Genomic DNA, 24,116 nt, shown 5'->3' on the forward strand with positions numbered 1-24,116 from the left:
TGTTTACTGATGATGGTAACAGGCATAACCTTTTCCTCACAGGCCATCAAAAACAATGCTGGGTTTAGAGTATGGATCCTGTTCTTCCTTGTGATGTGTTCATTCTCCTTGCTTTTCCTGGACTGGTATGATAATTAATTAAACACACTATTGCCTCCATCCTCTGTTTGTAAATGTTTTGACATTTTTTTCAACAGAGGGGGGTGTACAGCATACCTATGTATTTTATGCATTTTTTCATACCTCTATGATGGAAATATTTTCCAATAAATAAGTGTGTGCACATATCCATTAGTACATTCATTTTAAATCCCTTTATCAAGCATAAAACCACACTTAATCTTCTGGAGAACACAAAACTCTTTGAAAGAGCTATGAAGAAAGCTACAAGCTGGAGCAGAGCTAACAGAAAAAAAAATAACCATACTGGTTTTGTCACAGCCACCCACCTGTGATGTGGAAAATCCAGCTCCCAACCCAGATCAAGAGAAAACTGTTACTGTGCAAAAGCATCTACGCTGTCTCAGGCGTTTATTTCATCACACCACTTCAGTACACAGTGATCACTTCGCACATAAATGACCTCTACTTCTAATCCTTTCAAACTACTTGACTCAGAAATCAGCTTGATCTAATAGTAGTAAGAATGATAAGGAGTCAACTAAAGAGCTTTACTTGGAGGTGAAAAGAGAGAATACAACACAAACAGATTGTGCAATGAAACAGATGTTCTGGGATGCTGGAACAAAGCCAAAGGATAGATAATATTGAAGTCAAACTCTTTAAAGTACTGGGAGCAACTGTTAACTAAAAATGTCTCAAAAATCAAGTATAGATAAGACTCAAACTCCCTCCTCTTAAATCAGAGGAAAAAATTGTTTTGACTTCAAGACACATAAACAATCTGTTTCTCCTAGAATGTAAGGCTAATTTTTATTGTTTATTGTTACGAGGAGAAAAAGAAGTTGTTTCTCATCAGTATTTACTTGTGCATTAAAGTTTTTATTGTCCTAAATTTATGGGGAGGAGATGTATCGTGAATCATTTCTATGCAGGACAGTCTTGGGAAACAGATCTTTCCATCCTGTAAAATCTGAATGTCCTCTACAAATATGTTGATATGAAATGTGTGTGTTTTCCTGTCTCTCTTCTGAAATGTATATTTCTATACATTTTATTCAACAAGCAGCATCATTCTTATTCCTTCCTCTGCACAGAGTGAAAATGTCAAAAGTTACATGTGAATTAATTACACTCAATAAAGCAGGTGCCTGTTAAAAAATGCAAATATGGTATGTTTTAAAGATCTTAACATAAGCTTGATATTTTTAAATGCAAAGAAAAATCTGGCACATAGTTTATTGCTTCTTATGCATTCCACATCCCATGATGACTTAATAAAAAGCCTTTTACAGCTGCACTGTGTAATACACATTTCCTATCAAATCTAGAGCATTGAGTCATAATGGTTATTTTTACTGTATTGGGATGACAGGCTTCTGCTGGAGAAAAACAGAAGTAGAGCTGACCACATCTGTTCTACTACAAATCTTGAGAAACAGCCTATATTGATGTTTTCCCTTAATTTATGTACAGATTCTACCAAAAAAAGGAACTTTTGACATGTCCACTCCCCCTTGTCCCATTCAAGTTTCACGAATAAAAAGGCAACTTCCTTGCCCAGATGTTTCACACACTTTGTATGTTAAATTAATAGGATGTCTTTTTAGAATGTATATTTAAGATTTATAATAAAAATGAAAACATGATTTCACACAAAGAATAGGTAAGTTTGTAATTACAATGGAACTTTAACGTGCATCCACAATACTATGTTCTTCTACGTCTTTTCCCCTCCCAAGCCATACACAAACAGTTCTACTCTTCACTCTTTTTCACATGTGGCTTTAACAGCCAGTTGTGGTATCTAATATGCTACTGTTTCACTTGTGATGCTCCGTGTTTTAAAACTGCAAACCATACATAAACAAAAAGCTCTTTCTAACTAATAAAAAGGGAAAATGTGAATGTAATACAAGAGAAAATTTAGACATATTACTCCTTCAGCTGTATCCAACAAATGACATAGTGGACTACATGTACTGTGAATAGGCTTTCTGCCTCTTAAGTATGAAAAAAAGATGTCATTTCTCATTAGAACATCCTGAACTGTATATTTTTTACACTATCCTCAACACCCACCACTAAAACTGCCTGTGTTTTTCCATAATGTCTATCTAGTTTGTGTTTCAGTGCACATCCTTACCAAGATGCTAAAGCCACAGTGGAAATGCAGTTAAATCCTGTTGACAGCAATAAGAAAACATTGAGCATGCCTTGTTGCAGAGAACTTCATTATCACTTACAAAAAACAGTAAAGGAAACATAAGGGAAAATGCGACCTGACAGTTTCTTTCTCCATACAAATCATTACATTACGCCCCGATGTCAGTGCTGACTATCATTCTTGCTTGAGCCCAAACTAAAGATTACTTACAGCTTTCAGCTAAACAAGAGATCACTCTAGTTATGGCTGGGGTGTTTCAGTTTGCAAAATGACAAAGAAAAAACTTAATAAATTAAGTATCCGTTCAGACAGCAGAACACATGATTTATCTAAGGTCCAAGCCCTGAAAATCCAGTGACAAAATCTATCAGTATCCAATAAACTGCAAGAACATATCTAACATTAGATTTTCTTTTTTAACATTGAAAACGGTGTCAAAGCTCTACAGCAATGCTGATATGCACCTGGGGTTATGCCCATGAATGTTCTGCAGCAAGTTTTTGTTTTCGTTTTTTTCTTTTTTTTTTTTTTTGCAAAGCAGTATCAGCAAACAGAAGCAATTGCACCATAAACATGAGTAACCTCTAAATTATCCATAATTATATTTAATGAAAAGTTCCTTGAAGTCCCTTAGTTACCTTCCAATGACATAGTTTTAATAATTAGCTTATCATACTAAGCTGATTTCTCAGCAGCTTCAGTCTCCTGTTCAGACAGTTTCTCTTCTGACAGTACTGTCATCCACGGGGACACGGAGCGCGTGATGGTTTGTTTGGCCAGGTTGTAGTGGTTTATGACTGTGTAAAATTTCCCTCGAGCGCTGGAGTCTTGTTCAGAGTAGTAGTTTTCCAACCCAGCTGGAATGCACTGATTATTCTGAAAAGAAAATCCATTGCTTAGATTTCAGATACAGCCCCCCACACATGAAGCAGGTTAGGGTTTTTTTTCTCCTTGTAATGTAAGCCAACAGTCACTTTGTGTGAGTCAAGATGCAACATACAGCAATTAACTACAGTGTTGTCCTACTGTGTTCAAAATGTTCCTCCCTGCAATCATTCAACTACTCGTGCATTTGCCAGGAAGACCAATCTGGTTTATGTGCCAGAACAATTAACATACAAGAAATGTGCTTGCCTGAAATTATTTTTAAAGTATTTAATCTCCAGTTCCAGCCACATTTTGCTGTTTATTCCTGCCCACTGAATTCCAACTGCTTGGTTTGCAACTACAGCTGTCCAATATCCTACTGATAGATTAACTTCAGGCAATTTACCCTGGTGTTTGCAGTCTGAGGGACAAAAAAATTAATACAGATATATTGGTGCCAAGGTATGAACAGTTTTACAGCCCAGTAGCTAACACAGGGAAACACTGTGGGTGGCCAAGCGTATGTGCAAGTGTGTACATACACACAAAATACTTCCCTCCTGATTGTCAGAAAGATGTAACCAACAGCAGGCTTTTAAAAAGCTCTCTGGAGCTCTGAGACTCCATTATTTCATTTCCCAGGAGTATAAGAGCACTAAATAGAACCTGCTAGATGCTCAAAGCTTTGGAAAGTGAAATAGATAATTTAGAGAGTAAAATACTAAGTAGGATTCAAATTTTGATGTCATCTGAAAACCCAGAGGGAATGTGCTTGTGCAGTGCATTTGTCACAGGTATAATCCAGCAACTGTTCCAGTGATGGTACAGCAAGGGCCTACAGAGCAGTTTGTTGCACCAAAGAAAAAAAATTATTTGGACATAGATGGTGACCCTCCAGGTTTTGCCCCAGAAGGTCTTGGGGTGTCTCTGCAGATCCTCTTGCCACACTGGCCAGTCCAGCCAGTCTTGCCTTACACTTCAATATGTTAGGGCAGTCACCTGAGCAATTGAATTGGCTCTTTGTAAGCTAGGAGTAGCTGCAGCTTAAGGAAAAATACTTTTAATCATTTCTACTTTGGCTGTTTTAAAAAGAAATAGGATGTTCAGTCTTCCTGCTTCCAGCACCAGAGGAATAAAATTTATAATACTAAAGCACAGCAGCTTCGAACTGCTACTGTTCTCCTACTCAGCAAACAAAATTTTATATTGGAAATTTCTCAGCAGAAAAACACATGCAAAAATTCCATGGGTTTTAGATGGAATGCTACCTCAAATATGTCCACATTTACTTCTGAGTTCATTTTTGTCCTTGCCAAAAATAAATTTTAAAAAAGAGGCATAAAGAATCTTTCAAATGCTTTAAGTCATAAAGAACAGGATGGGAGAAGATCCAGTGGACCATCTTGGCTTAATACAAATTTTGCATCCTAAAATGGCTAATATGATAAGAAGCCATCAAAAGGTATGAAAGAAGAAAGGAATACTTGCCAAAACAAGAGGCCCACAAATAGTCTTAGAACCTGCCTGCCCCTGATAATTCAATCATGTGGCACAAGTGATGGCTCAAAGATGCCTCACTGTCACTAAACTAACAGCCCTCCCACAGAGTCAGCACCCCACTGCTCAAACCCACGGGTGTGACAGAAGCCTCAAAGTGTGTCACACTGGCAGGAGTGCCCAGGGTGACCACATCCACCCTGGTCCCCTTGATTTGTTATCTTTTGCCAAGGCAGCAGCCAGGGCAAGTCTCCCTCACAGTTCTGTTGAAGCAGCACAACAAAGCAGGCAGGATTTAACCCTGGCTAAACAGCAGTTGTGTCTGTTCAGCTCTGTAAGTCATCAGAGGCTTTCCCATGCTCCTAACCAATGTATTTGCTAGCTGCCAGACTGGGACCTAGATTTACAAAAACATAATCCAGGAATATGGAATAGAGTTATTTTGATATGCATATTCATTTACATCAACCATGCCATCTTCTGGAAGTATTATCCGTGTTTTATCTGGGACAACTGACACTACTTCTGATGTGATAAAATGACTAAGAAGTACATAGACACAGACATATTTGTAGTGATTATTTCACCCAGTCATGGGATGTAATCACAATTCTAAATATTTAAAATGGGGAAAGGAACACAATCCATTGAACTAATGAAATCTGCCAAGGAAATTCAAGCAAATACAATTATTAGAGCTGAAGACAAGCCAAGATTACTGACAGTCTGAAAAAAATGCCACAGAATCTTCTGTTGCCTTTAGAAGCAATTTTCCTTGTAACAGGCAAAAATGACTCAGTAATGATTTTGGGCTGTTTTTGTTTGGGATTTTTTTTCTTTTTTTGTGTTCACAAACATGCAAAACATCTGACAGAATAGCCTAAAGAAACACACATCAGTTTCTCTCTTGACTGCATTTTTGCTCCCAGGATTTCATGCTTCTAGAAAAGATGGGAAAACCTCTCCTTTTGCTCATTGTCCCTTGTGCACTGCCCAAGGACAGCCCCTTGGCTTAGCTCCCAGTCAAGGCAAGCCATGCAGCACTCAGTTGCTAAATGAGTGATGGGAACTGCTGCTGATTCTTATCCTGTCACTTGCCTGAGACTTTCAGCTATGTAGAACATTTATTTCCATCCTTTTTATTTGTTTCCATGGCTCCCAGGTGAGAGAAGTAAGAAGGAAGGCCATGAGGAGAAAATGGGATGCTCCAGAGTGAGTTGCCAGTCTTTTTTTCACAACCCTTCGATTTCAGAAATTAGTTAGAGGTTATGGCTTTTGTTGTCAGAGAAAACCCTGGTTGCCAGTCTGGATCTGGCTGAATTAAGATGATTCCTTTTGTTCCTTTGACATGAAGACTCCAGTGGTATTCACTTATAAATAGTATATTCTGTCACGTTAACTTTGCTGGGTCAGTAATTCCCAATTTAACAGATGATGGTGGTGAGGTCTTAAATGCACTGAAGTGACTTTGCTGTACTGCCCACGAGTCTGACAGAACACAGGTGCTTTGGCAACAGAAGCTAAAGGGAAACAGATACAGTACAGAACATACTGAAACCCTGGGGAAATTGCTCAGGATGGAAGTGCACTCAGGTTTTTGCAGAGTCTCACCAACAGATAGTGATGAGTGCTCCAGAGAAGCAGTCTGCACAGCAGCAGTACTAAGGCTGTCTCAGGAAGCTTAAGCAGGCACAGAAATAAGATTGCTGTACAAAGGAAAATGAGCACCTTTTTAAGCACACCTTCATGCCCTGGAGGCGTAGTACAGCAGAAACCTTTGGAACTGCTCCATGTATGAGAGCATCAAAGCACAGAAGAGTGAGTCTGACTCAGAGCTGTGGTAGCTCAGCCTTTATGCAGAGATTCCTGCAGCACCAGGCTTCCTGAGGCACGGACACCTTTGCCCTTAACCAGGAAATCACATCAGCACCTGAAACCTGGGAACATCCAGGCCAGATCACCTTGTTGAGTCCACCTGAAGCACGAAGCCAGTGCACAGAGACACTGGTCAGTCACAAGGTGACAGATTTCGTGTGCCTTGTGTCCTTTGCCAACATCCTTATCCTGTAGAACTCTTTTCTAAAAAGAGTTACATGACCAAAGATGCTGTGTCTCCTGCATTATGCCATCAAGCAGCTCAAAACAAAATACCAGCTCAAATAAAACCACCAGGAAAGTGACCACGATGCAGCCCTGTGTATGTGCTGCACCCTAAAAACAGAGCATGAGCTGTGAGACGTTCTGCCTAACTTCTTTCCCAAACACAGGACCCAAAAGCAAAAAACACAACCAGACTGGTCACAGGGCAACTGAAATATAGCTAAGATAGTGTCCTTTCCTTAAATATGTGCAACACTGGCAAGAAAAGCCAAAAGAAGCCAGAAGGCTGCAACTCAAAGGAGAAGACAAGTGTGAAAGGAAGCAGAAGCAGGAGACTGCTGCTAGACTTACACAGGAACATGTAACTGGTCATTCCTGTCAAGTCAGGATCACATCAAGACAAGCTTGAAAGAAACATACAGTCCATATTCAAAACTGCTGAATGCCAAGAGAAAGCTTAGGAAAGAAAGACGCCTATTGTCTCCTGAGACATGAACACAGGGGTTTTGGTGCCTCCTGTATGAGACAACACAAAAAGCCAACAGCAGAAGCAAAAGCTGGATCTCCTGAGTTACAGCCAAGTATTCTAACCACAGTATATTTTGCTCTTGAAAGGGAAAGCAGTAACCAACTGAGTGCTTGAACCTAAATTAATCTGGAAGGGCATCACTGATTATAATTTTGGACTAGATTCTTTTAAGATATTTATGTGCCTGAAGTGACAGATAAAATCCTGAACATGATTGTTGGGGAGTGCTGAGGCAGCCATCCCTTCTTAAATCCTTTTGAAGTTCATACTGGGTACCCACTTGATTCATTATGTGGCTAAATATGACAAAAAAAATAAAAGGGAAGAATGCCATCATCACTACTACTTTTCTTACCTAATTACAGCCAAGTTCAACTCTGTTAAATTTACAACTGGGAAATCAATGTTACTTTTCTGACTTTCAGCCCAGGTCATAGCAAAAGAGCCAGCACTACCATTTCACACAAATAAAGTGAGCCCAGCCACCCTTTTGGTTAGAACCAGTATTTTTTCCAATAAATGTGTTTTCCCTTTTTTGGCATCACTTTTGGCAGTAGGGCTTGGAGGTCACTGTTCTAGAACAAGAAGTTCTTCCTACAAAAATAACCCTGAAGTAACTCTACTACTCTTAATGAGAACATCACTCTACTGTTTCTTTGACACATGTTCCAGATTTTTTTTTCTCCACATTTCATCATTTTCTTATTTCCTAAGACACAGTAGTTTAGAAGAATGTGCAGCATTAAACCATATGGCCCATAAATGAGGGCTTTGTCCAGACAACTGCAGGTGAATTAAGTCTGAAAGACAACAGTGTATGGACTTTTGCTATATTTTCAATGTTTTAAGGATTAGCAAAATAAAACTCTTAATATTGTGCAATAGTACAACCTCAATTATAAATTACGAAGAAAAAGCATAGCAGGAAGCACACTAACCTATGAAAAGAAACACCAAATCTGTGCAATACAGCATGACTTAATGAAGGTTGTGCCTAAAACAACACAGAATACCATATACTCTACTGTTTTTCTAGAATGGGTATGCAATTTACCTTGAAAACAAATCCTTCTGGACAGGTATGATCATACTTGTAAACCTTGTAGACTACCAGAAATACAACACACGTTAAGAATGCAAGGGCAAAAAGGACCAGCACAGTTACCTGTAAAGAAAAATAAAAGATGCTTATGTTAGTAATGCACTGCTTATTCTATTGCTGCTTGTTACTGCAGGCAGCAGTAGTCAGCTGTGAATGCACTTCACAGTAAAATCAAGCAAAGGATAAAACCAGCTGCTTAATTATTGAGGGAGAGCAGGGAAGCAGCACATAAGTGCTTCTAGCCTGCCCTTCTCAGAGAAGAAAGGATCATCTGGTCAGTGGCAGTTGCCTCTGTACTGCAAGGCTTTTTTTGACTGCATTTCTGTTCAAGGCACACGAGGCCAGCACACCAAGGTAGCTTGTGTCTGCTGTTTTTTCAGTATTGGGATGATGTAAGTCTAAGTCTAATTTATGGCAGCTGGTAAGCATGTTTGTTTTCCCTGTGCCTGTCCAAGAATGGAGTCAGGTGATAGTAAGTTAGCACAGGTGTCATCCAGAGGTGACTTGCAGGGCATGAAGAAAGTAATGTCTGTCCTCTCTTGTTAGGATCAGAGCTTGTGGCTCCTGCTCTGAACTTAGGGATAGTTACACCAGTAGTTTGCATTCTTGGTTGCTCAATGCTCCTTAGTTTATAGGTAGAAACAGTACTACTGCATCACACAGAGACTGTCCAGGAGTAGTTCACTGCCAGGTCTGTGAGGGAATACACCATGTTCAACCCTGGGCTGACCTCCAGGGGTTGTGTGGCACCTCCTTCCACAGTGCTCACAGAGAAGCCATTACAGACAGCCTTCCATGGCTTTTCACCATGTCCTTCAGCACCCCTCTGGCCCTGAAACTGGGCTGCAGAGAGGTCCAAACATACCTTAAGAGAAATCTGAAATCAGTGTCAGTATCAAGCTAACCTCTCCCACAGGTATAAACTCTGAGCAGCTGGAGACCAGCAGCCTTCTTGTGTGACATAAGGCAGAATTATGTCACCCACTGACGAGAGAAAGCACAAAATTTTGGCCAGCAGTTACAGTGCAAAGCTCTTTATTACAGACCTGGTTTTGTGCAAGGTGAGAGCTGAGTAAATAGCATTCATTACCCAGATGTGTTTGTATTATTCTAAAACTTCTACTGATAGACAAATAAGTAAGTCATGGACTTAATCACGCAGTAAGAGTGATTGAGATAGATTTGTTTTTGGCAAGTTAGAAAGAAGCAGGCATGTGCTACAGCATAAGAAACTAATAAACAGAAACAAACAAGATTATATGATTCATTTTAAAAAAACCAACATAATATTATCTAAATTTTAAGGGAAGATGAGTAAGCCAGCTATATACACCTACTAAAAAGACAATTTAGGCATATCAGGGTCAATTAACTGAAATAAGAATAATCTGGTATATAAAAAAGCAAAAACAACAAAAGATCATAACTTTGCCTCTTGGCAAAAACAACCACCACACACTTCCCCCCTTATGATAAACCTCTGAACTAGCAGACTTTGCAACACTGCAAACTGCGTGCAGCAGTGGTATTAGGACATTTCAGAACTGCAATAAACTTAAGGAACTTCTCATGCTGTGAAAGCAAATTTCATCATGGGCAGACAACAGCCCATGTTAAATTTCCTGGCTGAAACAAGGTTGAGGAATATTGTGTATTGCTGAAGCCACGGATTTAGTAAGCAAAAAAATAAGAAAATTTAATAAGAAAAAAAAAGGCAAGGAAAAGGAAGACCGGAGTAGAGGCTGGGAGAACTGCAGATCAAAAAGTAATTTAGCAGTAGTAATGTAGATACCAATGTAACTATGCCAGTTGAAATGAGACATGGAGCAAAGGACCTTTCTGCTTAATAGCAACATGTTCATTTTCTCAACAGTCACTGGATCACAAAAAGAAAAAAACATATTCTTAATTACCCTCTGAAAACCTCACATTGACAAGGATTCGTATCTAATTAGTCTTTCTCCAAGTTTATTACTTGCTTGTATACACAAAACTTAACATGGATAGCTCACTCTGTCTTGCAAGCCTCATATTTTCTGCTTACATCTGCCATGCCTCAGTAATGTCCTGCATGAATCCAAGAGAAAAGTACATTTTCACCTTCCTTTCTGGTCATTCTCTGGCCCAGTTTAATACCAACCAACCTAACACACACACTGTCCCCATTCCTGGCCCAGCTATGCCCTAGCTCAGCCCTTCTGACAGGTTTTTAACCAGGCTTCTGACTCCCCAGCCCCTTCAGCAAAGGCTGCACTCTTTAGGAGCACAGGCCTGTGACATGAACATGGATATCAGGCAGAACAATTGCCATGGCACAGATCAACTCAGCTCGTATTTGTCTCCACCACAAATAGGAGCAAACAGTTTAAAAGGTTCTGAAAAATATTCTCAAGTTTCAAAGTACTTTAACCATATCTCCTGGCCATTATACTAGCAGCAAGTAGTAGAATTGCAACGTTATTTCCCAGCTGTAGTCATTCTGACATGTAGATGAAGTCTCAGGAACATACTGAGACAACATGCTAGCTAACAAGCTATTTTGTAATTGAGACTAAATATTAAGACAATAAGAAAACATTGTATTTCCACCATCACTGCAGGATCACTCTTCAAAGCTTCAGAACTGCTCTAAGAACTGTTTTTTAAAAGAGGATAAAAGCCCAGTGTTTTGTTGGCTGCTGGAGCCTGGCAAGTTGCAGAGCCACAGCCTCAGGGGTGATTTGCTGAGACCTGTTTTCAGTGACCAGTGTGCAGCTCTGAGTTCTCACTGCTTGTACAAGTTCTTCCACTGCCTCACAGTAAGCATGGGAAGATCTCTCAGGGGTCCTGCTTCAAAATTCTCACAGGAATTTTTTGCTCTCACTTACTGTATTTCCTAATGTTACTAATTTTGGTATTAACATGTAAATTTTTACTCTCATTATCTCCAATGATTTGCAATCACACTCCATTTGCAAATCCCTAATCAAGTAAACTCTTGTCTCTTTCCTATTAGAGAGAAGCTCCCTTCTCTTACCATCCTTCAGAATACAACTTCCATTTAAGGGCAGTTGCAGATACAAATAGCACAGAAGCAATCTAGTGATGGATTTCTTTCCAAGGTGATTGCCATCACCTATTAATCCAATCCACTTCTCCCTTTCAAGCTGAAAACCCTTCTCTTTCTTCTAATAGCCATTTTTCTTCACTCTCATAACAGCCCACCACTGATGGTCCACAACTGTCACATCCCCATGTTCACTTCTGAGCCTGGGGCAGTCAGCTTCTCTCCCTGGCCACTAACACACTGCAACCCTACCTCTGTGCCTCCGTGCTGAGCCCTCTCCTCCCAGATGCCTCTCAGAAATAAATGTGTGAAGAAAGAGAAGGCAACAAGATGCTCTTCAGACCAGCAGCAACCCCAAAGCTGCCATTTTATTGCTTTCTTCCACAGCATCTGCACACACTCACTATAAACTAAAGTTATTCTCTTCCTACCAACACACTGCTCACAACTTGCCCTCTTCCTCAGGCAGCTACAGCTGCAATGCATGCACAAGCACCACTTGCCTTCTTCTGGAAGGAAATCTTGAATCTCCTTTTTGTGGTAGCCAGCTGGCAATGCAGGACCCCACACAGTACAAGCAGAAGTCTTGTGAATTACTATGATCTTCACTGCCATGTACATCCTGCACAACTCCCAGACAACTGCCACACCACAAGAGTGATGGACTTTTAAAATACTTTTCTTGAAATAACTATAAGATAGGACAAACAACCATTTCTTTTAACTGGGAATTCAAAGTGGGATTTTGCTTTCATCTTGAGCGTGACATTTAAAGTTAGTTTTAAGGGGATCTGGCAGCAAAACGAAGTGAACAGAGAAGATGACAAGATATTATGTATGTGGCAGATTTTTGAATAGATTGTAAGTGAAGAGCAGAAGAAGGACAATGTCTAGCCAGAAGCCATTAGAGTAATCAAAATGAGAGATGACTAATGAATGAACTAAGCATACCCACAGCAAAAAACCTGTCTTCAGACTCTGTAAGCAGTTAGCTGAACAACTGAAACTCACCATATCTGACAACTACACTAGCATGTAAACAGCTTGTGAAAGGCCTTTACCATAAGATCTAGCAGATCTTCCCAGTCAGTCCATGCTACTTTGCTTCAGCTGTGGAACACTGCAAGCTGTATTTTCTCTGCCTGGCTACTGCAGTCTCCTCCTTCCTCACTCCACCAATGTTTATTTGGACTCCTTTTTTAATCAAGCTGGAATACTACAGCAAAATTCATCAATTGCACCAACAGTGCCTGCTTCACTTCACACCCTTCCTTGGTCATGTTTCACGGCATGCACAAGTCTACCCTTTTTGCTGCTCTCAGTCCATTTTATCCCACTGTCCCACCAAAGCCTGGGTACCATCCACTTCTCCTCTGCCTTCACCTCTACTTGTCTAATGCCTCTTCCTCTTGCCTGAGATTCTTTCATTAAGCCACTCATACTGGGCTGCTTTGCACCATGCCTTCCTTCATGCTTTTCCTTCCATCAGCACACAAACCCATGCAGAAGCATTCGTGTTATTACAAGAAGTGGAACGAACGTGGAACTAACAAGATATGCAATGATTTTCACTGCTCAATCACTGGTACTTGGTCACATCTTATCTCTGCTCTACATCTATGCATTATCAATTTCAACTGCAGCCTCTTGGGAACACAACTTTCATTTCTGATCTCTCTGTAAAGTGCAAGGCACAGACTTGCTGCCAGCACTGAACAAGAAAAGTGAAAACATACACTTATAGAGCACCTTTTATATGAAGTGATTTATAGCCAGTTGATGCTTTGCTCACCAGTAAAATGTAGAGACCTCTGGGGTGAAATACAGCAACTCTGTGTGACCACTTAGGACAGGAAATTAAGATTATTGCTATCCAATTTAAACTACAAGAGAATTTTAGGCAGACGGTCTGTAATTACAATAGATTGTGTCTGGCTACATCCCACAGACAAAAATTTGTAAAACATTGCATTGACTTTCCTGCTAATGGCCATGACCTCCATTTCACCTCTCTCCACTAAAATCCTGCATCTCCAGCTGCACAATGCCCTCTACCAGTGCGTCAGAGAACACGAAAATCAGCTTTCCACTTATCACTGCTTTTGCAAAATTATGCTCTTGTTTGCTATTACCTCAGCCTGTCCCTGGAAGTTTACATGAAAAACATGTCTGAAACAACACACTGAAGGATTAAGAAATGTTCACCTTGTGGGAAATAGCAATGTGAAAGAAAAATGGAACGTTTACATCTATACATGCAACATTTGACTCACATTCATTTACAGAGCAATGTAAATTACACAGAACAGCCTGGTACAATGTCCTGTACTTGCTATGGGAATATACAGGATGACCAGTGACTCCAAAAGACAACCAGGTGCCTTGTTTCAGAAGAGTATTTCTAACATTACGTGTCATGTTTAGCTATATGACTGATATCCATCTATTAAACTCAACTTCTTCACCACAACATTCCCATCAAAACTTTGTGCTTGAAGAGGATGATAGTTTTGGGGCAGGTTGTACAGAAAAAGCAGCAGAAATCAAAACACTGTCCTTCTCAAATAGAAATGACAAAGAGCAGGAGAGAACTGTCTTGGATGCTTACCTGGAAATGACTGGGAGCAGCAGCAAAAAAAGCAGACAGATTCATGAGGACAGTAAGAGAAAATTAGCTACAGAACCAGTGCTTATTAACAGCGACAGTGCAAGACAACAGGACCAGTCTGCAAGGGAATTGATTAATGAAACCTGAGGGACACAGTGTTAGACAAAAACAGGTTAATGCAGCACTGGCCCTGAGATCCTAGAACTGCAGCTTAACTCAGCTGTTCATGACAATGTTCCTGTCATCTTCCATCACATGGCACCATGTATTAGTTCCTTAACAACAGGGATCTGAGGAAGCAATTCAAGAAACCCTGTGGCACCAATATAATAACCTTACTACCTTCCCATACAAACCCAGAAGATATTACTGAAGCCAGGAAAAAGGCTGCATAATGTCATTACAGAAGAGAAAAGGTTATTTAAGTGATATATCTGGAGAGATCCAAAACATCTTCTATGTCACCAGTGTGACTGGTTCTGTTCCAGTAAAAGGATTTCTAATGGAGACAATGGCAGAGGACACCTGACTTACAGCAGGGGAGCTGCTGTTAAGCATCCACTTTACTTACATCTCCCAGCTCTGACTATAAAATTCCTTTCAACCAGAAATTTAGCAGGAGGATTGTCAATGTCATATTAGAGAAGATCAAACATAAAAAAAAGGAAAAATGACAGTTGCCACGCAGTGCCTTTACTTACATCAATTACTTTAAGATAATAGTTACTTTGAAAGAACCACCTCCTTTATTTTTCTTATTTGAAGTAGTAATGAAAAAACAAAAAGCCTGCCAAACACTTATACTTGTGAGCAACTTTAATCCTGTGAGTAGTTCCACTGGAGAAACAGAACTACTAATGACAGTTAAGTACCTGTCACTCTTCCAGCACTAAGTGACAGACACAGAATACACTTAAGGAAGTGATACCTGCACAGGAATCAATTGACATCTCATGCTCTTAACAGACTTTTAAAGTGGGAGCAAAGAGCTACTCAACACACAAAGCAATCACACAGCGATGAAGAGAGAACTGTTTTCCTTTTTTCTGATTATTTTTGCAGCAACAATCACTGGCATTGCTAAGAAGAGGTACAAAAATGCTGAGGCAGAAACATGTTTGAAAGATGCTCCTTTTAAGATAGAAAAAAACCCCTGAACAGTTAGATATATATTGCATACATTTTTGCAGTCTTAAATTGACCAGGTAAAACTGCAAGAACTGATCTTGAAGTTTCAACTGCTCTTCCATAACCTCAAGCAGACATTTCAACAACTGCTTGCTACTTGATAGTCCAGAGCTTGCACCATAAGGTCTTAGCACAAAGATAAGCTTGAGGCTTTGGCTCTGCAGTTAGATCTATGTAGAGATGTCAAGGATAGTCAGAAGAACTGAACTGCCTTTGAATAGAAACAAAAGGCTGAAGGCATATCACAGCTTGGGTTGATTTAAGGGCTTGAAATTTATTATGAAAAATCAGTGTTTGCTTTCAGAATACCTCTAAATGTTCTTTATTGAGGTTTTCTCAAAGGCAGGGAAAAAATTCATGCTTTGCTACAACAGATTTTTTTAAATTGGTGTGTTTGTACACAACTGCCAGCTGTAGCCCCATCAGTGGGTGCCAGAGTAGACATCTCACTACAAAATCCAACTGGAGGTTGTAAAAACACTGCTGTGCCAATGGGGGAGGCAAAGGTTTGGCCTTGAGTAACTCATACCATCAATTTTCTTCTGCTCTAACTTCCTCCTATGTCCTGATTCACAAGGCTCCTTTGATATGACATTGCCAGCCTTGTGTTACTCTGTACAACAGACAATTTACAAGAGAGAAAAATCTGCCTCATTCCAAGTTGCTTTCCAGATGTGAAGAACCAACTCCCCACATCAGCCTACACTGTTCAAAGAACAAAAGCAAGACTTCTGTTTCTCAGTGGGAAATAATCTCCACCGAAAAATCACACCTTCCTTGGTGTGGTTAGTGCCATAAAAATAAATTAATTTCTTCACATTCTTCTGAGAGATTCTGATTTGAATTCAGAATGTGGCTTTATAAAGGAAAATTATACTTGAAGTTTTCTTTGTAAACATTCTCAGCTCTGTTACAATAACTGCGGTAATGTCGCTTGAATGCAGAAAATACATTTTATAGTTGATTATTCACCAGGTGCTAAAACACCAAATTATCTACATGACATAAGCACATGCTGGAGTGGCTTCATTTGTTATAATGTGTAACTTCTCAAGAACAGCTTTAGACTATCTGCACTGCTGAATCCCAAAAATGCAATCTGCTTTCCCCTTATTTAAGAAGTACATCCTAGAATACACATGTGAATTATTAGTAAATATGACTGACTGACTTGCTTTATTTTTAGCACAACATTTGGGCTGTGTCTTGTGGCAAGCTTGTGCATCAGTGATGTACAATACTGAAGTCATTAAAATGGCATCTGAAAGTTTTTTCATGAACACGAGCCAAAGTCAATATCTCACCAGTTAAATAATGCATTTCATAATTATTGCAAATATTTAATTTTCAAACAAATATCTTTTTGCTCTCTCAGAATCAACAGCAGAAGTTAACATGATGGTTCACAATTAATAAGGACCCAGGAGAAAACCTCACACAATCAGTACTTTTCATCTACATATTTATGAAATGTTATCAATTATTCATGAAATATTTACTACTGGGAGTGGTGAATACGACAGTCATCCCCGCTGGAGAACTAGTCAGTTTTCTTTAAAATGTTGCAAGCAGCATAATTCAATTCTAAAATTGTTATATAGAGATTAAGGGACATTTTTAGGACCGGAATGTTCTGCATGAACATTATTTTCAATTAACTGAACCACGGTTTTCCTAATTGATCAATCCCCACACTCTTCTTTAGAAACCTAGACTTACAGCCCCAATGTGAATCACCCTGCAATTCCCAAGAGATACCAAATCTTACTGAAACCTCTCTCTGATGCAGTAGTTACCTAGCAGCAAAACCTAGCAACCCTGTAGTATGAGATTAATCCCAGAATGATCACCATAAAGTAATATCTAAGGGATACTTTATTTAAGTATGCCATCCAAAGGTATATAAAAATGCAATGCAAAAATCGTCAGGCTTTTAACTGTTCAGCTATACAAATTAGAATAGACTATCCAATAGCATGACAAGTATTTATTTGTTTTCAGCAAGGTCTCATTTGCTCAGCTCTCCCAACAAAGACAGAACCCAGCCCCCAGATTTACAAAAGGATGCACAAACCTTTTACATGTGACTAAGATATTCAAAACCTTTCCTTAGCTACAATTTAATGTTCCAGTGATGAAATTCCTTAGGCCCCACTGCTAAACCATAAGTACAAAATTCTTCAGGTCTAGGCGCTGCTCAGCTGCCTGGAACCAAAGTCCTGGCAGGGCACTCAAACAAAAAACTGCCTCTCCCTTCTCTTCTACGACAGAGTAAGCACTTTCCAATCACCTTAGTGTGACCAGGACACGCACAAAGACAGCCAGATATAAGCTCTCCTTGTTCTGAGCTGTCCATTTGCATTTACCCAACCCTCACCTGAGAGGAAGGGGATTACTCTCAAGGACTGGTACTGTGGTGCCAGGAGGATGAAGAGGGAATGTTAGTCAGAATGTAGCATTTTCCCTGAGGGATGGGATGTCCTTGCCCCAGCTCAAGGAATAGGAAAAACTGGAACTAGGTTTCTTACCTCCTTGATAAAACCCTACCACACCCCATAACATCTCTTCTTGGCTAGCTGGGGTGGTTCCCCACAAAGCTGACTGGGAACCTGCATGCTTCACTGCATGGCTGAAGACTCCACCAGGTGAGTGGCACTTAAAATATTTGTCGCAGCAACACTCTGCAAAGTTCCTTTCCAAATATAGTCTAATCCCTCCTTGAGCCTTCACTTTGTTTGTTTAGCATGCTCTGATTCCACTGAGAGCTGCATGTACACTTCTGAAGGTCAGCTTGGGCCTGGGCAGCTTTTAGAGCACTGCTCAGGAACAACAGTGCCAAAATCTGTGGGAGTGCCCTAAAACTCCTGTCATGCAGACAGAGTTTAGAATGGTGCAACAGTAAGAGAATCCACATCTTTACTGAAAACCTGTATTTCCCCCTCATATTAAATGTTAGGCTTTCCAAAGGTATTTGTACTTGTGCACTGAAGAGTGTGGTTGCCTACTGCTTAAAAATGTTTTGGCATCCTTGGGTAAGATGCCAAATCAAAAGCACTGAAAAGCTCCAGTCTTCCTTTGTTAAAACTACAGGGAAGCACAAGCTGAAGTGCCAACTTTCCTGTCTTGCTTTACTTACACAGAGCAAGAAAACCTATCCTCCAGTGAGAAGGGGAAAGGTAATTCCAGCCTTGCACCAGTTAAGTTCTTGGGTTTCCCATGGGACTAATGAAGGGAGTAATAAGGATGTGGACACTAAAGGATAAATCTGAGTCAGATTCTTGCTGAAATGCCATCTGACAGTAACAGTCGTCACCAAACCATGAGATTAAATTGGACCAGGAAAACTCATAGGAAAGAGCTCTGCTATATATCTCTGAGCTGCCAAGTCATATATTTAACTATAAAAAATACATAATGGACTATGACAGTGCTTTTAAGAGAATGGTTTGGCCACAGTAATAAACAAGAAGCCAAAAAGAAAACAAATGTTCTGGTGGTTCTTGTCCTTCAACACAAACAGGAGCTTTACCCATGCCATGAGCACTCCCTGGGTGCAGCCCACACACACCCTGGCAAGGCACATTCTGATCCCACACACCGACAGAAACGCCTTCAGAATTCATCTGCCACTGAGGGATTACAACCAATAATGCCTAAAGATTTGATTTTCCTTCTAATTGTTAAATACTGAACTATTATAACATTGAATTGCTTTTTCTCGTGTCCAGCCATACCCACAACAGGCACTCTGTTACAGCGAGTTCTGACTACAATCAGCAATTGATTTTAAGCACTTCTGCGAACACAACTGAGTCATTAACATCTTCAGATAGCATGCTTACCTTAAATCTTTCTGAAACCCCTTCAGTGATGCTGATTGTGAATTCAGCTATTTTAGGAGTACGGAACTTTCCCTTCTTGCGATCAGGTTCATATTCTGTTTTTGTTTTGACCACAACCTTTAAGAAAAAGAAACAATCACAAAATAGGCAGCTAAAGTTGGCCACAAACCCCTTAATTATTCTTTAACTCTTATTTTATCTCCTTACAACCACATGTAGCACTGTATTTTTCCCCTCCCCACTTTGTGTAATTCTTGTTTAAAAGCTCTAAATTATTACTTATTTTTTCCAGCATATCAATCATCAACTAACTTACCTCTCCAAGTGATTTTGATGGACCTACAGGAATACTCATGCAACAGTTTCACAAAGGTTCAATTTTTTCATCTGCGATGATACCATGCTTTTATATTAGGCAAGTATAGGTCAAATCAAATCATGGACCTTCCCACTTTGTATAACTTGAAAATTGCCACCTCCATTTGCTTCAGGAAATTTCCTTAATGGGATTTCAAACTGAAGACCAACAGAAGATTATTGAAGAGTACCCATAAAAATCTCGCTGATGATGATGCCATGTTCTTTGGTGGCAGGATTTTGAGTTTAAAAAAAAAGGGAAATAACCTATGTAGTCTAGTTGCTATTTGCTATGTGATAGACTATGGCCCTTGGCACTCTTATTTTTAACATCTAATTTCTGAATTATCAGCTGCAAGCAGCAAGATGCACACGAACCCTTGTGTTAATGAGATTTCTTAGAACACCCAAGGCTCCTCAGTTTATTCCTTGCTATGAACTACTGCCCCAAGCTGCACAATTTAGCACCTTACCTGTATTCCCAAAATATTCATTACGTCAGTCATATCTCTAGTGTTCTCCCAGGCATTCTAACCATACAAAATTTTTACATACCTAACCTATTTGCCTCATTTTTGCCTTCTGCATTTTTCAGGATCTTTTTCCAAGTATTGCTCTCAAGGTAGGGTGCAGTTTATTGTACTGACAGTGCTATTACAATTTGCTCAATCTCATCCGTTTTCCCAAGGAACAAACATCTACTCTTTCAGATTTTTGACAATCAAATTCTATCTTTAGCACAGCCTGTGGTATTAATAGCAAATAAATTATCACAGGATCACAGAATGGCCTGGGTTGGAAGGCACCTTAAAGATTATCTTGTTCCAACCCCACTGCCATGAGCAGAGACCCCTTCCACTAGATGAGGCTGTTCAGAGCTTCATCCCACCTGGCCTCGAACACCTCCAGGGATGGAGCATCCACAGCTTCTCTGGGCAACCTGTGCCAGGGCCTCACCACCCTCACACTAAACCTACTCTTGGTATGAAGCCATTCCCCCTTGTCCTGTCACTACATGCCCTTGTAAATAGTCTCTCTCCATCTTTCTGGAATTAAGACTGTGACACTTCAGGTAGCCAGACACTGAAATGACAAGCTTTGGGTTCCCTTCTTATCACTTCCCTGAATGGTAACTAGAATGTGTAACTGCACCTAGACTCAGTAGCATAAAGTTTATTAAACTCTTTGACAGCATTGCACATACTTGTTAAGGACACAGGTTTAAAAACTACTTACCTATTTTCAGCTATAATGAGTAAGATGGTAATTATTACCTATTTAACTTTATAGCTGCCCAACAGCATCATGCAAGTTAGCTGCCTGATGATTTCTGGAATGCTTTTTAACATTTTAGTTCCCTTCCTCCCCCCTTAATGTTGCATAATCTCAGGCAACTCAAATCACATTCAGCTGACACTGAATGTACAGTTCTAACTGCTTGGTTATGTAATGTCTTCTTTTGTTTAACATATCTAAATATGAATTTAAATCACTTCATCCCTTTAATTTAGAAACTGTCAAAATCATCAAATCCTTCGCGCTGTAGTCACTACTGTTCAAGAAGTTATGCTTCACTGCCATGCTGGAGCCTTGCAACTGAATAATGAGCATAGATATATGAAGTATGTACTCCTGTTCATTATACATGAGTGTCTGCATACTACAGAATTTGATCTGTGTGTCAATCATTTCTTAATACTGTTTCTTTTTTTTCACATCAGTTGCTCTACTCCTGCCTTTTGGTCTGTAGCAATCAGTAAAGAGACACTGCCATGACTAACCAGTTAAGAAGGACACCAGCAGGACCAATAAATTCATGTATTTAATTTTCCCCCTCTATGTTTGCCAAAGGAAAAGAAAGCTAATATACAATTGGACAGTGGAGAGTGGAAGAACCAATCAAATATTCCCTTATTTAAGCTTCTAGCTTAGCTGGACATTTGCTTTCCTTCAAGGCAAATGCCATCCATGTGGGAGGAGTTCCACCCCATTCTAACAGGAGCAACCAGAACCCCCTGGGCTCACTACAGAGGCTCTGCTTAGGCTAAACCTATTACCATGCAGATCCCTCGTTCAGACTTCTGCTTAGCAGTGCAGTAACAGAACAAATTCCTTTGGTCATTGCTCCCTGGTAATCGGTTCTATCCAGTCACCAGTTGGCAGGTGTATCAGACACGGTTAAGACTTAACTTGTTCTAAAGCCTTAGGGTGTGATTTTGTCCTCAGTTCCAAGATTTACACCCATGTAACTGAGGGCATAAAATGGACCCTCAGGCTCCTGAACAGCTGTTCTGGCTTATTGCATTTATGCCTGCCAACTGGTCACCACACACAACACAGAATGGTGTTGATAGCAATTAAAATGGAGATCACACATTTATTTGTATTGCCTACAAGCAACACTCCACCAAGGAAAATTTTAAAAGCTAGAATTCTTTACCCTAAGATAAGATTATGTGAATTTTTTTGAGTTTTGAGCTGTCAGTTTAACTAGAAGTAGAATTCAGCTCGTGGAAGACACAAGGCCAAAAATGAAAACTGTGTTAGGAGCACAAAGCTTTTTATTACCAGATGCATGTGGGAAATGTACAAGTAAGAATCCTATTAAAACAGGATACTGAAAACCCTGAAACAAATCCTATTTCTGTGTGCCTTACGTGTAGTAACACTTACTGAATTCTTTATTGTGAGGACAATAAACATATTTACAGGCTATCACATCACCTTTCTAAATCTTTAAAATTAAACCCCTAATAATCAAGGCATTTAATCAGGAATGCAGGAAGCACACTTCCTTTCCAACCTGTAAGCGGCTCATTGGACTGCTCCCTTCCAGCTACAGAGGATATCTGGATCACCAATTTGGAGGTTTTCAAACAAAATAAATTGCCAAGGAGAAAACTCAACGGCCTGTTCTCATCTCCTTATTCCAGCTTGTCTGGGGTTAGCATTAGTTTCTTACTGAAGCACAGAAAGAAGATGGAAGTGCTCTCTGTTGCCCATGCCCAACTTGCAGAGAAATAAACCAGGGTTCTATCCCCCCATCAGGGGGGCATTTTCTGGACAGAGAAAATTCACATTATTCATAGAGAATACACAGTACCTTCCAGATACAAGAAAGAAAGATACAGAATAAGAAGGGCTATGACAATACAGCATAGAGATGCTGCATTTGTACACCAAAGGTTTCATACAGCAGCAGCACTGAAATCTATATGTGCTTATTGTTAGCATTTCACACTGATTTTTATGCAAATCACCATTACTGGATTTTCATGAGCTTAGCTGTTAGGGTTTTTTCCCCAGAGGGAACTAGCATGCCTTAAAACACCCCATATTTCTTGCTGTTTCTAAGCTGCTCATTACCCATAACCTATTCTTTTGTTGTTTGCCTGAGATTTGGGTGTGATTCTCCAGGGTGGAAACTAAAGCTTACTGTACCTTATCAGGAGGTGGGAACTGGAGCTGATTGACATCCAGGGGTGTGATCAGGGGGATGGTGTCAAATCCATCCTCCAAAAGGGGCTGCTTTGTGCTCTTCTCGCTGAAATTATTCCCCAGTTTCACCATTCTTCCAGGATAGAGGGATTTTCTGCTGGCACACACAGGCACACACGCACAGAAATGCAAAATATCAGAAACCAGACCTTTTCCCAGCCCACGGGGGACCCGAAATACCTTCTGGAAAAAGAAAAAAAAAAAATACGCGTTGGTCGCTATGACTCGGTTAGGTTCTGGGAAGTGATAACGATGGCCAGAGATTCTACTATCAAAGTAAAATAAAAAAACCGCAAGCACGCAGAGCGAGCAGCAGCCCAAAGCCCCGACACGTCAGCCCGGAGCTCCGATGCCCGCCGGAGGGCCGGTGCGGCACGGCGCGGCACGGCACGGCAAGGCACGGCGCGGCACGGCACGGCGCGGCACGGCACGGCACGGCACGGCACGGCACGGCATCGCCCGCAGCCTGCGGAGGCTCGGCGGCCCCAGCCCCGCAGCGCCGCTGCCCTCGCCCCTTCCCCGCCCCGCTCCCGGCGCTCCCCGGCCGCGCTCCGCCACTCACCGCCGCGGCTGCCGGCCCTGGCTCGGGGCGCGTCGTTCCGCCGCGGCCGCGCGGCGATGGCGGAGCGGGGGGCGAGGCGGCGGCTCTCCCTCCGCGGGTGGCTCTGGGCGGCCGCAGCGCCGGGGCCGTGACGCAGCCGCCGCCTGGCTCGGGCAGCTCTGGAGCAGCGGCAGCAGCACAAAGGGGCCCCGCGGGGACGAGCGGGCGGCGGCTCCCCCCAGCCGGCGATGGCGCAGCGGCAGCAGGTGGAGGGGGCGGCGGCCGAGGCCCGGGAGGGACGCACCGCCCCTGCGCCCCTCCCCGGGCGGGGCCGCGCCGTGCCGTGCCGTGGGGGCGGCTGCTGCTGCCGCTGCTGCCGCTGCCGCTGCCGTGCCCTGCGCTAACGGGGTCCCCGAGCCGCCGTGCTGCCCCGAGCAGCCCTGCCTCGCCCGGCACTGCGAGCCCCGGCAGCCCCGGCCAGGGCGGCCTCGGCAGCTCGGGCGGGGACACTGCGCTAGGCGAGGCGGCGGCGAGGGCCCTCGGCCTCTCTTCCCCGCCCAAGCCGCGGCGAGCTCGCCGGCTCTGCTCCCTCCGGTCGCTGCTGCGGGAAGGGGCGAGCGGGCGGTCAGAGAGCCCCGAGGCCGCTCCGCAAAG

General features: G+C 41.5%; 2 protein-coding genes across 4 annotated transcripts in view; one reads left to right on the forward strand and one right to left on the reverse strand.

Annotated features, from left to right (window-relative positions):
* The window catches only part of STX18 (syntaxin 18), a 60,934-nt gene extending 60,647 nt beyond the window's left edge, over nucleotides 1-287 (forward strand). Inside the window, exon 11 of the mRNA XM_085059817.1 lies at nucleotides 43-287. Within this exon, the coding sequence (XP_084915943.1) occupies nucleotides 43-138 (96 nt within the window). The 3' untranslated portion in view covers nucleotides 139-287. The remainder of the gene's footprint in view (nucleotides 1-42) is intronic.
* Nucleotides 288-514: 227 nt separating this feature from the next.
* On the reverse strand, nucleotides 515-23,618 carry NSG1 (neuronal vesicle trafficking associated 1). Of its 3 annotated transcripts, none has more exons than XM_085059818.1 (5): nucleotides 23,484-23,618; nucleotides 22,865-23,015; nucleotides 19,067-19,183; nucleotides 8,335-8,445; nucleotides 515-3,163 (listed from the first exon to the last, which is right to left on the reverse strand). In XM_085059818.1, the coding sequence occupies exons 2-5, from the start codon at nucleotides 22,991-22,993 to the stop codon at nucleotides 2,963-2,965; spliced, it is 558 nt and encodes a 185-aa protein (XP_084915944.1). In that variant the 5' UTR covers nucleotides 22,994-23,015; nucleotides 23,484-23,618; the 3' UTR covers nucleotides 515-2,962. The 3 variants fall into 3 exon arrangements, with proteins under 3 accessions (XP_084915944.1, XP_084915946.1, XP_084915945.1); XM_085059820.1 differs by having other exon boundaries at nucleotides 22,865-23,018; XM_085059819.1 differs by having other exon boundaries at nucleotides 22,865-23,104; nucleotides 23,484-23,616.
* Between the last annotated feature and the right edge of the window lie 498 nt (nucleotides 23,619-24,116).

This window comes from Lichenostomus cassidix, chromosome 4, assembly GCF_008360975.1.
Source record: "Lichenostomus cassidix isolate B80296 chromosome 4, HeHo_3.0, whole genome shotgun sequence".
Taxonomy (NCBI): domain Eukaryota; kingdom Metazoa; phylum Chordata; class Aves; order Passeriformes; family Meliphagidae; genus Lichenostomus; species Lichenostomus cassidix.

What these genes read in the sequence shown, in the direction of transcription:
- NSG1 (XM_085059818.1), bottom strand. Translation starts at nt 22,993, where the DNA reads ATGGTGAAACTGGGGAATAATTTCAGCGAGAAGAGCACAAAGCAGCCC. An exon ending in GGGTTTCAGAAAGATTTAAG is followed by an intron (nt 8,446 to 19,066) that starts GTAAGCATGCTA and finishes TTTTCTTTACAG; the next exon opens with GTAACTGTGCTGGTCCTTTT. An exon ending in CAGAAGGATTTGTTTTCAAG is followed by an intron (nt 3,164 to 8,334) that starts GTAAATTGCATA and finishes TTTTCTTTTCAG; the next exon opens with AATAATCAGTGCATTCCAGC.